Source organism: Rhea pennata, chromosome 22 (genome assembly GCF_028389875.1).
Source record: "Rhea pennata isolate bPtePen1 chromosome 22, bPtePen1.pri, whole genome shotgun sequence".
NCBI classification, from domain to species: Eukaryota; Metazoa; Chordata; class Aves; order Rheiformes; family Rheidae; genus Rhea; species Rhea pennata.
Window position 1 is genome coordinate 2,875,650 of NC_084684.1, and position 14,628 is coordinate 2,890,277.

The following is a 14,628-nucleotide window of genomic DNA, read 5'->3' on the forward strand; positions in this document are numbered from 1 at the left end:
TATTCTGCCTGGACAGAAAAAGGCCTACCTCTGCAGAAAAAGCTCCAGTGATCCTGTGATCTTAACATTCTTCCGTTTTCATTCATAGACTTTTTCTCTTTAACTCTTTCTGTCCCCCAGGAAAATGCTATTTCCCCTCCCTAGAGGGGGGCTGACCTTTTCTCTCTTGTCTACATTCTACAGACACTTGATTCCAGGTTTGCATCCCACACCACTTCCTATGTGATGTGAAGCTATCAACTGGAAGCCATAGAACTATGCTGGTAACATGGCAAGCAAAAGATACGACCTACTATACTTTGTTAACTCAAGCCTGTAAAATCTACAACAAACTGATTCTCCTGGAGAGGGTGCAATAAAATAACATTCATATTTCCCTCTAACTCCATTCCAGGACATTATGCTACTGTGAAAATTATCTTTCAAAGACATAAACCACTCTCAGCACTTCATGATTATTGAAAGTTTTATTACACTTCTGTAAGCCAGGGGCACGCTGGCCATTCTGTCACGACCAAGCTACATCTTGCATACCTGAACTTCCTCTGTAAACTCAAGGAAACAGACTGTTCATCATTCCTTGTTCCATGTTTACACCATGTTACCTACCATGATCTGCAAAAGTGACTGAAATACCTATGTATAAAACCAATCTATTCTTGATTTTTTTTTAATGAAAGGTACAACACTTAAGATGGTTATGGCACAAGAACTTATACCTCAGGCTATGCATCCTTAGCTGTTTCAAGTAATAGAAGAAAAAAAAATACAGCGTTTTGTGTATCAAATAAGGCTTATGTTGTGCAAGAAGAATTCAAAGCAAATGAAAACTGAGTTAGTTCTAGACTGTTCCATCTGAGCCAGATGCATAAAGCACACAGCATGAGAATGAGCTGAAGTAATCTTTTAAAGTCTTTTTAAGCTCCTGGCACTGCCTGGTTCACTAAGGACATCCCAAAAGGACAAATACTCAATTATTACTTTAGTCCAAACATCTCACTGTAACTCTAGCATCAGAAAATCGTACACTTTAAAATTGACTGGGCAAAGTAGTGTTCCAAGATGGAATTTTAAGGGAGAAAGCAATTATGTTAAGCAGAGGTCAGTTACAACTTTTGTGCAAATCTCACAGCCAATTGCATTCAAATTAGAAATCAGAAGGTTTACTCAGTTTTCACTTCCACATTGCAGATTTCCTTTAAGAGAACACTTTGTTAAACTCCACACACCTCTGACCACAAAACGCCAACTTTCAGAAAGCCCTCAACACTACACATTGGTGATTGCTCCTACTTCCATAATAAAAGCTGATTCTCAGAGACCAAAGCATGTAAGCATGTTATTTCAGCAGCGGAGAAAGGAGTCTTTCAAACTTATTTGATTTGGAAAGTCTAATGTAAACTGTGAATTATGTAATCTCCATTTCTCATATGCACTCTTACATTTTCCAAAACAGGAAAATCCCTACACATGATGATTAAAAGTCATTCTTCAGTTTGAACAGTAACTCCCCTAAATAGCGTCCATGTGAAAAACAAGAGCTGCTTACTACAGGAAACAAAAGCTGTATGAGTAGTTAACAGATAGATAGAGAAACAACAGTGATAATTAGATTTCTGAACTAGAGTTTCTGTCAAATGACACTTCCTTACAGCCCTAAACAGGAACATCCATTTTGGAACTTCATTTTTTTCTCCTCTGCTACTTCGATATTTATTTCCTGTCTGATGCACTGCTGACAAAAGCAATCTGTATCAAAGTACAGACTGTTTGAAAGGAATAAATACCTCACAAATCAGTATATACTGTGAACCTACCAGTACAATGCTAATAAATAAATAAATAAAAATAGTAGGTGTTAAATTTTGAAAAAACTACAATGTATGTATTATTAAGCTTATATATTACAAAATTTGTCATGTTTTTACAAAGAAAACTAATTAAAGTTCTAACACTCTTAAGCTGCCTTCATAACATGGAACTATATCCATTCTGATAATGTATAAATACTTGACATTTATTATAAATATACATAACACATACATAAAACAGGTATCTTATATAAAACACACCTACAAATTATATAATGAACTCAAGGAAATGAGTAGCACTAGAAACCTGAAGCTGCTTTCCTTTGAGTTGTGTTCTTAGGTTTTGTGGGGGAGGGGAGGGAGAGGTGTTTGGGTTTCTTTTGCTTTGTTTTTAACAACGGTATTTTTTCCTCATCCATATCATCCCTTTTGAGTAGAAGTTTGGAAGTACTGTTCAGACAACTGATTAAATACAGTGGACTATGCATAAGTGTTTATCATGTGTCTAAGTTTAGTCCCTTGTATTTTTTTTGCCTTCTAGAAATATCACTATAACGATATTTATTCCCTGCTCCTCTCATTACATGCATTTTAGCAGAATATCTAGACCAGTAGTATGATTGTGATACAGATCAGATCTTACACTGTGTTCTGACAGCACAACATAGCAAGTCAAAACTAAATAGCCTTTATTTTGCTGTGGAGGCAAAAAAATCTGTACTGGGTACATGTTACAGGCTAAGCAGACACCAGTACATGCTGCCAGAATATGTTAGGGCAGAGAAACTCTATTGCTACGAAACGGAAGGTACAACACTACATAGTTATTTAAACAAAACAGACACCAGAAACCAGAAATGCAACACAGCTTCCTCTTTTAAATCCCTGTTTGGTCAACTGTGCATTATATTGAGAGTAAAAATGAAATGTTTTAAATATTTGAAAAGCTTTGAGGCATTTCTTTCTCATATTTAAAACTCTGGGCTATTTGAAGTTGTTCCCCAAAATAATTTAACCATGTCTTTGGTCAGCCTCTAGAAAGGAGTCATAATTACTCAGATGTTTAGGCAGAAAAGTTTCTGAATTCATTTAATCTATGTTATATACTTTTTACATTTTCCTTCACACGCAAGCGCATACCCAGGTCAATTGTTAGGAATCATCCTCTACACAGAGGACTGTTCAGGCCAAGCCAAGAAGCATTTACAATCAAGTCATAATTGTCCAAAAAGAAACATGTAACAGAACTATGACCACAGCTGATATGGCCCTAATTTAGAAAACGGTAAATCTACAAAACGCTATCATCAGCTTCTGAATTTAAGAGATACATAAACTTTGACAAGTCAGTCAAGGAGGCAACCACTTTTCCCACTGAAGAAACATATGCTGCGATTCCGTGCGGCATTGTCCGAGCAAATAATGTCACAAAAGCGAAGTAAAGGACCTCTGATTAGCTCACATCCCATCGTTAGCTAAGCTTCCTAATGGATCCTGACAAGGACACGTTGGCTGGGTAATCTGTGAGGTCCCCTGATGAGCTGCCGTATGGATGCCTGATTAGCTGGGTATCCCGGGGGAGCCCCCACCGTCTTTATCTCCACAGATGCCTGACGAGTCGGGTAGCTTCCCTCAAGGACCTCCTGTGAAGCTGCACCAGCAGGTGCCCCTTGGCAATAGTTTTGTGTTACAGGGTTGAATGAGTGATCCCTGCAGGAACTGCCGGCTGTTTTCACATACACAGAAGGCAGTCAAAAGTCCACAGCATGAACTTGGAATGACCCCAATTGCAGAGTCACTGGCGGGTTCATCTGGAGGACAACTTGCTTTATTAAACAACTAATACTCTTAACAGATAATTCCACCACCCTCGTCCCAGCTTTAACTCTTGCAAATCTTTAAGGTCTTTTTGTTTGTTTATTTTTGGAAGTGAAATTATTTGCCTTGTTTCACACACAGCTTCCTCTCCCCTCCCCCCACCCAAAAAAAAAAAAAAAAAATACAAACACCCTAGCTTTACTGAAAGCTTGAGAAAAAAATTGAAGGGATCTAGCCCAGTTCCTTCAGGTAATACACTGCAACAACATATTTTCACCTTATCAGATTAAGTTTTTTGTTTTTCAAACACCACCTTTACTCTCTGCTGATGCTGTACGCATATACAACAATTTCATTTAATTTAAAGTGTTTATGTTGCTTGCTCACCTAGCTTCCTCCCACAAGGCCAAGAATCCCAGCTAGCCAGTGTCATGTTCTCTTTCTGATCGGTTTCATCATCTGTGACTGTTACCTATGACCAAGCCTGGGATGCACAAGAGCATTCTGTGAAAAAACCCATAGGCTTTTCTGTATTGCTTTAGATTTTTGAAGGAAACCCAAAGCTAGTATAATCCAGCCTACCATCATTTGTGCAGCATACACAGCTAACAGTTCCTCAAAGGATGACTCATGCAGATCTGTAAGTCTGCTGCCAATCATCTTATCTGTTGTTACAGCTTCAGAAGATATCCTAGCTATCTCCTATGGACACAAAAATGATGTCTTCCCTCCCTTGGGATACACAATCAAAGAACAGCAAATTCAAATTTGTAGAATTTAACATAGTTTTATATATATTTCCTCTTCAAACAAACAGTAGAGAGATGCAATCAGACTGCTGTGTAAAGAATAAAATCAGCTAATCTTAAACCCAGTCCCCATTTTTGCTATTTCAGATTTTAAATATGATATATAGGATATATGCCCCTGTTTGGTTCATGACGCGATGATGCAAGAATGCCAATTTTTCTTACTTCTGAATGAGACCAATAAGTGTGATTGGTTACATAAAAAAATTTTAAACAAAAGGAACCATCAGCTTAGAAAAGTTTCTAAAAACAGTCTAAGAACCTAACTTGCAGCTGTCTTCTGTGCCAGTCAACGAAGAAGTCAAGTACCTGTTCATGCTTTTTGTTCTTTAAATAATCCACTCATTACTTCCTCTTCACTTTTCATATAGAATTCAGTTACCTTTATTTTTCTGTCACTGACAACCATTTGAATTTCTGCCTCCATTTATACCTTACAACTAGAGTTTAAGCTCCATTTCCTTTCATGCTGCTTTCATGCTCCTTTGGTATGAATGCCTCCATGCCATTCACTCACCTGGAACATCATTCCTGTCCTTACAAGTCATGTAATTCTGTTACCTAATCCCAAAATCCTAACTCTTTTCATATTTATGCTAATCACTTAAGCTCCTTTGCCATCACCCTGAACTAAAAATTAAAATAAATATATGGAATGAAAAACCCTCATGAAGACAGGAATCTTGATTTGCCCTTTTTTGTATTAAGGGGAAAAAAAAAAGTCCAACTTTCTCCACACTGACACTACATACAACTTGATGTATCTTAACATCACATTTATTATCCTTTAAAAGTGCTGGGTTAAACTATGATGCTACAAACACACTTAAATATAAAATTTGGAGTTTTGACAGTACCTCTGGCTCAAATAAGGTATTGCAAGCAATATAATTACACTGCACTGCACTTCCGCTCTCAAAAGGGATTATGTTTCAGATAAAAAACAAGTTCTAACATACACACAGGGAAACCATGATGAAAACTAAACACTCTGCTTTTGCTTGTCTGTGCTGCAAGTTCTTTTGCAATACTGTCAGCCAAGACTTACAAAAGTGGTCAGCTTGACTAACAGTGCTGTCAAGTAGCTGTCAGTATTGCTCAACCATAAAAAAAGATGGAAAACAACAAAAATGAAACAAGTTTATTTTTTCCACTCTAGAAAGCCAGAAAGAAGCAATGAATTGCAAAAAAGACAAAAAAGGAGAAAACAGAAAGAAAAATAGAACATTTTCTTTAGCAGTGCAGATTAAATAAAGCAAAAATGTCACAAAATTTTTTAAAAATAAATGTATTTAAAGATTCTTTTAGCAGTTTATTTAAAAGCGTAATTTGAGATACTGGGGAAATTTGACTATCACCAAATTCGGCATGAAAAACAATCTGATAGAATTTTACAGAAAAAAAAAAAATCTTCCGCTCCCCAGAAGAGCATGCTACACATCATTAAGGAGCAAATGAATTTCTCCTTAATTGTACCAAAGGTATTTTTAAAAATACATCTCCTGCCCTGCTGTCTGTGCCATATGCTAAAAATCAACCATTCAGAAACAAATATCCTGAACTGTTAAAAATGTTATATAATGCAAAGGTCAGAGAGTAGCTTAAAAATAATCTTTAATATCCACACAAAGATAACTGCTAGTAACAAACAGTTCTTAGAGAATCACTATCAAAAATGCAGCAATGAAACACTAACATGCTAATCTGCTCTTTGTCACTAATTTTTTTCTTTTATTTTCAAGTTCACAGTCTGGTCACAGACTTATAAGACTCACACTTTTAAATGACTACTCCCCAGTCTCACATAGCTGCTTGTTAGAACTCCACGAGCTTCCATTAAAATGAGAAAAGGTAAATCAAGCACAACTCCTTTGCCTGTCAAATTAAATCTCTCACTGGAAACTTCTAAATTCAATATGAAAATTAAAGTTCTTCCTTTACTGCAACACTTTTCTCAGGACTTCCATTATTACTTTGAAAAAATCCCTAGCACATTAATTTAAGGAAAAAAAAAAGGTTCAAGTGTCACAAAAAATATTTTCCTTTGTTACGAGAAACATGTAAGTCAAGAGATCTGGCTCTTAAATGGTGATAGAATTCTATTTCTGATATCTAAACAAGATAATGCCTCGGTGGTGCAGGCTCTTTTTTTTTTGTGTGTGTGGCCAAACTAAAGCCTACAAACTTCCTATCCTTGATGACTTGACTGCGATCTCTCCTTTAACTCAAGAAAGGCTACAGATTCTAGAACAGTTCCTGTCCATTCAATATCAACATTAAGGATATTACAAGCAATATACTCAGAATTTGAAGAACGGGGATACTGAAAATGAGGAACAAGGTGAGTCAACAAAGCCATTCAAAGATTGAAAAAGTTTTATATTATTTTTTCTCTGCCTAATACATTTCAGAAGTGATTTTTTTTTTTGAATTTCCATCCAATATTTTTATGCAGAAACTAGGCCTACTTGTACAGCTGTAACAACTTCATTACTTATGTGCTCGTAACACATGCAAGACGGCAGAATTCCTTGTAAGGAATGAAAATATCAGACAAATGAAATACAGTATTGAGAAGCTGAATAACCATTTCAATCCTTTACTACTAGGACTTAAATTATGTCAGCACAACATCTATCTGCCAGCAATAGATACAACCATACTTCATCAGTCAGAGAACAGAAGTAATAGAACGTTTTTGTTCAGGTGCTAGCTTAGCATTCAGCATTCACTTCTAACTGAAATGCCTCTGAAATAGGAATAATTTAGGATTTAATATCATCATGCCTAAAGGTAGGGGGAGGGAAGAATAGATTCCAAGAATTCAAGACATTTCTATGCATAAGGCAACTATATAGAAGTCTCCATTCAGACAGAATGAAATTCCCTCAGGTGTCTATATTTAGGATCAAAGAACTTTTTAAAATACAGAACGTGGAGTCTCCAAGGGATAAAAACTACAAAATTGCCTATAGTGAACTTTATTTAACCTAAGGTTTTGTGCCAACTTAAATACACTGAGGCTCTCCACTTGAAAGAAGGCATTACCCACTGTGTGTTTTGAAATGCATGGAAAAGTCATTACAGGGATCATCAACAGAACTATAAAATAGAAAAGCAATAAAATGACAAAACCAGACAGAACTCAAGTAGCTTACTTTTCAATTCAGCTGAACAGTATTTCTTTTAAAGTGATCATTAGAGTATTAAAAGTTTATTTGCATAATTTTATGAACAGAGGTGATCTATCCATTTACATCTTAAAAAAATGACCCTTCTTAAAACCAAGTATAGATTTTACTTAGGACACTTTCCAAGTCAGGTAACCAAAGCAATCACAATAGGCACTTTTTCCTTATTTATAGAAGACCATTTATCCAGTTTTGGCTTAATTAGATGCCAGATTCACAGAATAAGCTACAAAGATGAAGACATCTATGCCAAAGCTGAATCAGGTAGAAACGTATGAGTAAAAGGTAATACTTTCAGAACAGAGAACTCCAAAGAAGCACAATGAAAATGACTTATTGTTTTGGTCATGCTTTTCTTGAGCACTTGGAATCTTTTTTTTTTTTTTTTTTCCCCATTTTATTCTTCACCAGAATTCAGCATATCCAACATGAGACCTTATAGGTAGTAGAATAGGAAGTGCAGACTCTATACCATGTACATGACATGTACTCTATACAATGTACGTGACATGTCACACATTGCACTCAAAATGTCAACTCTGTGCTATACTGACATTCCCGGGTTACTTTCTCACTTTTCTAGCAGATTTAGGCATCTAAGAGCAGTGCAAGAGACACAGAAGAATTTATCCTGGTTATTTGAGCCTTATTTACCTTCATCATCTAGGTAGCAGGATTAATGTTCTCCTTTTGAAAGTGGGATTACTCAAGGAGCTCTATAATGTACAGTTAAAGGATAAACTTCACTCCTTGTTCTGAAGGGACAAAAATATAGTTCATGTAAAAAAAAGCTTTAGAAAGTGAACTAAGACTTGCACCTACGACATTTGGGATGCATCAAGAAGAAAAATACATATATATTTAGCTGAGAGGACAGATAAATAGTACATGGGGTGATTTTCAAAGGTATAAATGGGAGGCAGGCACTCAACTCTTGTTGAATTTCGAGGGGAGTTCAGCATCCAACTGCCCTTCTGCCTTTCAAGATCTTCCTTCACAAAAACCTTGGTTACAAATGACTCCAAAGTTCAAAGAATGACCTTGCCCTTGTGGGAAACATAGGAAGGCTCGTGCCTTTTAAAGAAAGATTTATGAGACTGTTGCTACAGATGTGATTGCAATGAGGAAACAACACTTTATAGAAAGGAAACACTAAAGAAACACATTCTATTGGGTGGAGTAGATGGGTCACAAGAGACTGTAGAACCATAAGTAGAAAATATGGATGAAAATATTAATTTGCATAGAAGGATACTGCCTTACAGAAACTCAACAAGTCATCCTTCAGATTGCTTGGACAAGCAATATTTGCTGTATTTGCAGTGCTGATAATACTAAGAACACACGATGATCATTGTTAGAGGTCTTAGGCACATGCTTAAAATGCTCTATAAGAAAACTCAGAAGACCTAGAACATCCAGTGTGGATTAATTTAGGAATATCAACAGCATGACATTTTGTTTGAATTCCTTAAAACATTCCAAACTGGGCTAATGCTGGGAAGATGATGATTATTCAGTATATTAGGAAATGCACATAGCATCTTTCCTGACTATTGAACTATTTGTATTAGAGATGTTTATCAAACAACTATGCATTTGGTGATGGACTAGGGACCTCTATGGCAGTTTCAATTGGTTTGATAACTTTAGTCTTGAGCTATCTGCAAACTCTGTATCCCACCTTTCTCATCTTCTGAATGATCTTTTTCCCATTAATATGGAAAACAAAGACTTGCACATATCCAATTAAAGGGAACAGGTTATAAAATGATGAACCATGACTATATATACACTTACTAGTCTGAAAAATGAAAGTAATAGGAGAGTGGAAAATTATTTAGTTCCCATAATGTGTATGTTGGAAAACAAGCCATACTCAAGAAGAAAGCATCAGCTCTCACATATAGTGTTACCCATGCTGTTATCCTAAGCTCAGGAACAAAGGGATAAATATTAAGTGAAAGAGGAAACTGATACATATTTTTAAATCATTACATTTCACATCTCCTGAACGTTATAAAGTTTATTATGTATTAAGCACATTGATTGTGGGCTAACTTCATTCCTATGAATTGCTGTAATCACATCCAAAGATACAGCCCTTTTCATACAATCCCTATTTTTTCTTGACTGTTCTTGTCATTCTTTAGATGAAGGAAGAAAAAAGAGGAACTCTTCCTTTATATCAGTAACCTACGTGCACTATTTTTTGAGAAAACAAAGGAATAGCTTTGGAAGGATATTTTATTTCCTCCTCCAGCTTCTGGAAGATGAGCTGCATTCAAGTATCTGTAGAAGATTAGTGTAATCAATAAATGTGGATTGTACCAGCTGAAAGTCCCTTAGTGTGCCAGGGATTAACACCGAGAATATTTTCCTACATATCAATTATTTTTTAATCATTCTCAACCAGTCTCTCTTCTCTCCAGTATTCTGCCTACTTCTCAAAGTAGGTTTGGAAAAATTCTGGTTTTCTGTGAGTAACTACAGCACATCTCATGATAACCCTATGCCTTAGACAGGCAGATTTAACCGCCAGTATTTCATTTTGTTGTATAAAGCAGCACATGTCTAAGTGTCACCTACCTGCAAATATGCAAAAGTAGCATTAACTAATTATTCTTATACTGCTAAGTAAGCTCACTACTAAAGATACTACTTTTTACATGGCCTACATTCCATTCCGACTGAGTTCCATTTAGGGCAGCTTCTTCATCACTGTTGTACCTCCCTCCTGATACCATTGCTTCTCTCCCTCCCTCCACATAAATATGTATGCATATACACTTCCTACACTTAGGAATGACAGCATCAGTGAAAATCCTTTTAAATCCTTCCTTCATGTGAAGGAAACATTATTCCAGTTCTGTCCACAATCACAAAGGATTTTTTTGTTTTTTTTTTACAGTATGTGAAGACACACCATGTAATGAAAAATACAAAAAAAATTTTTTTTTGTTCAAGTCAACATGCATTTGTTCAGTAGCAAGCACAACACCGATCACAACCAAAACCATTTCCTATTTTTGGGCACCAAAGATGGTATTTTCAATTAATTAACACTCATGTGATAGTATTCTCTCAACTATTACCCAGAAAGACCAAACATTTTTATGTGTGTGTGTGTATACATACATATATATATACATATGCACACCTGTACATACACACACATGCACATATATATTGACTACATACTGATTTAATGACTTTTTTGAATAAATAACAAATGCAAATAGTAAGTAAGCAAAAAATTGCTACATATATATCTTAATAGCTTCAGAATTTGTTGCTAAGCACCACAGAAAAAAAATTAAAGCTCAAGAAAAGTTAGTATAATGTAAATAATTCGAATTTACATCAGCTTAACTAGTTTCTGAAAGTAAAACGATAGATTTAATGTATCATACTAAACAATCTTTAAATACTCCAAAATTCCAATTCTAGAATTTCAATAACCAATATAGCTTTGTTTATTTGCATGTACAAGGTGATGCCACATTTTAACCAGTGAGAACTAAAATGGCACCAACTACTGCATTTAATCTGCCAAACATATCCATATAGATAGTAATGGCCTTGAGTAGCTTCACTGACTCCTGCAGGCCTTTTGGCATCCCTAAAGCATGTAAGCAAGCATTCAAAAATCTATGCTTCAAATACAATTTTTACAAGACAAAGAGGATATATGTAAATTAAAATAAATAGTCAATAATTCTACTCCATCTATTACCTAATTATTTTTAGCTTTTTTTTCCTAAAACAAACTCTAATGTCATAATTATTACCTTTGCAGCAGAGTTTGATACTCCGTGTGTGACGTTTCTTATGAGGCCACCAACATTGCCATATTTGATAAGTCCAGTAACACCTTCTGAAACATCATTCAATAGACCCATGGGATTGCCAAGGAAATCCACAGAACCTAGAATCCTTGCTGCCTGACTAAGCAGCTCCTGTAAAATCATATGGAAAGGTGGAGTATCACTTCTAGACCACATTAACACCAACAATATTGATTAAACAAACCGCCAAACAAAAACAAATCCCACCATCACTCTGCAACAGAAGCCTGTGCAAAAACAGATGGAAGGTTTTATTGGAGAAATAAAGAGATTCTATAAATCAACACACAAATATCAGCAAGATAACAATTCTTTCATCTTAAAGTGAAGTGTATTCTGAATAGAAGTATATGATGCTATTTCTCAGTATACCGAAACAGTAATACAACACGAACGCTTCAGTTAGTATTCAGGAAATAGTTCCCCCTGCACCAGCACAGGCCTCAAATCAAGAGAAGTTCAGCCTTTGCCAAAGTAAAATCCATACGACACTTACCTCTTGGAAGTGTTTCAGAATGTCATTAATGATAAATTCCCGTGTTTCATATGGATGGACCCTAGTGAAAGGATCCAGGTTAATCACAGCATCTTCAAATCGGATTAGAGGAAATCCTAGTGTGCTTTTCAATGCCTAATTAAGGAAAGATATTACTATTTCACTACTTTTATTTTTATCTCTATTTCTCATTCACAGCACCCAAACAAACTTATTCCTAATTGTGTAACAAAGAAAAACAATCAGAAGCAGCTAAAATAGTTTCCCTCTGCCATGTGGATTATTTGAAATAGAAAGCAATCATTCCATAAACCTTTTACATATAGGCAATGACACAGCTATTAGAAATCCATTTGTTCAATACTTAGTAATTAAATGCACTTCCTTTATGCATTTCATCTCCTGCAGCTGACATCCATACTTCAAAACAAAAGCATTTAAGATTCCATGCTTAGCACTTCGTTAATCTTGTTCAAATGTTCTACTAAACTGAACTCTAATTTTGAGGCTGAAAAAATCTTGCTATGTAGTAAAGATAAAATTGAATGTTTTCCACTTTGCTAGAACGCTATGAATGGATTAAGCATCATGATGAGGTGGGATAACCTACACAATATCCTGGAAACTCGAGGCCTGTTTCTCAATGTTATCTGGTGTACTGCCATTCTTTAAAACTAGCTTTTTCAATTATTTCCAAGGAAGAAAATAGTAATAAGCACATGGGCCATCTACACCTCATATTGTCTATCCATAAAGCTGTATTTAAGGCAGACAAGCTATATATAAGCAAATACTAGAGGACAAAATACAATCTAATTGACTAGGTATTCACAGCAGAACTGAGAATGAAAGAAACAAATCTCCTATAATGCTGTATTTGCAAGCTGCTTTAAATTAACCATCGTTCTCCCTTAAAAACAGCGCAAATAAGTAACTTCTAACCAAATATTCTTGTGAAACAGATTTTTGCAGTTTTCCAGTATTTTCCAGTTTTTAAAGTCATATCACAACTTTTTACATACACACCATCTTCCACGCACACAACGTATTAAATACTGCAAATACAGCACTGCTATGTTGCTCCCTCAACAACAAAAAAAATAACAGAAGAAAAGAAGAGGGAAGAAGTAACTTGTGGCAACATTTGAGTAGCCACAGCAGGGTGGCTCTGAAGGAATCAAAAACATTATGATACTTCCACAACCTCTAAAATTACTTCAGTGCTTTGTTTATCACCCACAAATGTCCACGAGAGCGCTACAGAAAGATAATTTCTTTATGAGTGCTTCCATTGAGCCATTTATGATATTTAACTGAATGATTAGGTCAGTTTTTTGAGAATACAACTATCTGACACATTCAGATATGACTTGCCAATTCAAAGTGTACAGAAAATGTGTCATTAACTTCAAAATTAATGTATATCATCTTGACTGACAAACACAACCCGTCTGACCTCACCCTTGGTAAAAAAGAAAAAAAAATTCTCAATAGTAATTCTTGCATACTTAAAACTTAAATGCATCAAAAGTATCAATACTTTTAATGTTAATGCCTGCTGGACAGAAAGATGGACAGGCATTCCCCCTCCCCCCGTACTCCCCCCAAAAAACACCACTAAACTTGGTGGTCTTTGATAATTTTCCACAAGACAAATTCATACTATTAGCCCCCAACACTGTTCCCCAACTGTCCAGAGTTATGATATATATTTCCAAAGTCCGGAAAAATTAACAAGAAAATTAGCTTTTTAAAAAGAAACAGAAAAGATCACTTCTATTTCAGTTCTTGATAATAATGGTATCTGCATAGTCTCTAAAATCAAGAATACTGAAGATGGCAAGAAGCCTGACACTTGTGTTGCATCTTTCTACATTGATCAGTGGAGCATGTTTGGTAGTACCTAATGTGAGGTTTTCTGCCATCTGCAGGCAATTACGGTAAATTACATGTCTGTAAGAAAGGACCTATTTATTTTTTCAGCAAATGGATGACTGACTAACTAGAACAGTCCTCATTATTCACTTGGGTAGGAAGTAATTTCCTGTTTAATTATCAGATATTAAATAAGGCAACTTTGTTGATACTGGTACCTAATAAAAATAATCTGTCTGTACCACATTACCAGACAGCAATGTCCAAACCTTCCAAAATCATTTGAGGTGCTTAGAAAAACTTCTACAAAGGCTCTACTGTGATTATGCTCTCCCTCCTACCCTGAATTCTCCTGTGGAACTGAATGGAACTCCTTCTGTGAAAGTTAATATACAGAATACAGTCAGTGCCTGTTATCATTAGAAATACATACACGCGCACACACGTACGTTTTTCTTCAGAACAACGCTGGCAGCTGCCAGTCTGTATCTTTTTCTAAAGGTGATGGAAAAATCTAAAAAGGCAGTACACCACCAGCTTCTTAAAGACAACCCCCCCCCCCAAAGCATAAAATACTTCAACATTTTCCCTCAAAAAAGGAAAAAAAAACAACAATAAAAAAGCCCTACATAAAACCTGTAAAAAGGCAGTAAATGCTCAACTGAACTCCAGCCTTGTCTACTGAGTGCGTGCATGCTTTTGGAAAAACTTCTCTTCCTAACTAAAGCACACAAGACAAGCTATTCTCTACTTACCACTTCCTCAAATGTAGAAACAGTT

General features: G+C 35.7%; 1 protein-coding gene across 7 annotated transcripts in view; it reads right to left on the reverse strand.

Moving 5' to 3' along the window:
* VPS13D (vacuolar protein sorting 13 homolog D) overlaps positions 1 to 14,628 on the reverse strand; it is a 113,246-nt gene that overhangs the window by 30,159 nt on the left and 68,459 nt on the right. For all 7 annotated transcript variants that reach the window (XM_062593526.1, XM_062593529.1, XM_062593525.1 and 4 more), the window contains 2 exons: positions 11,974 to 12,108; positions 11,421 to 11,588 (listed from right to left, as the gene is read on the reverse strand). In XM_062593526.1, coding sequence (XP_062449510.1) covers positions 11,421 to 11,588; positions 11,974 to 12,108 — 303 coding nt within the window. The remainder of the gene's footprint in view (positions 1 to 11,420; positions 11,589 to 11,973; positions 12,109 to 14,628) is intronic.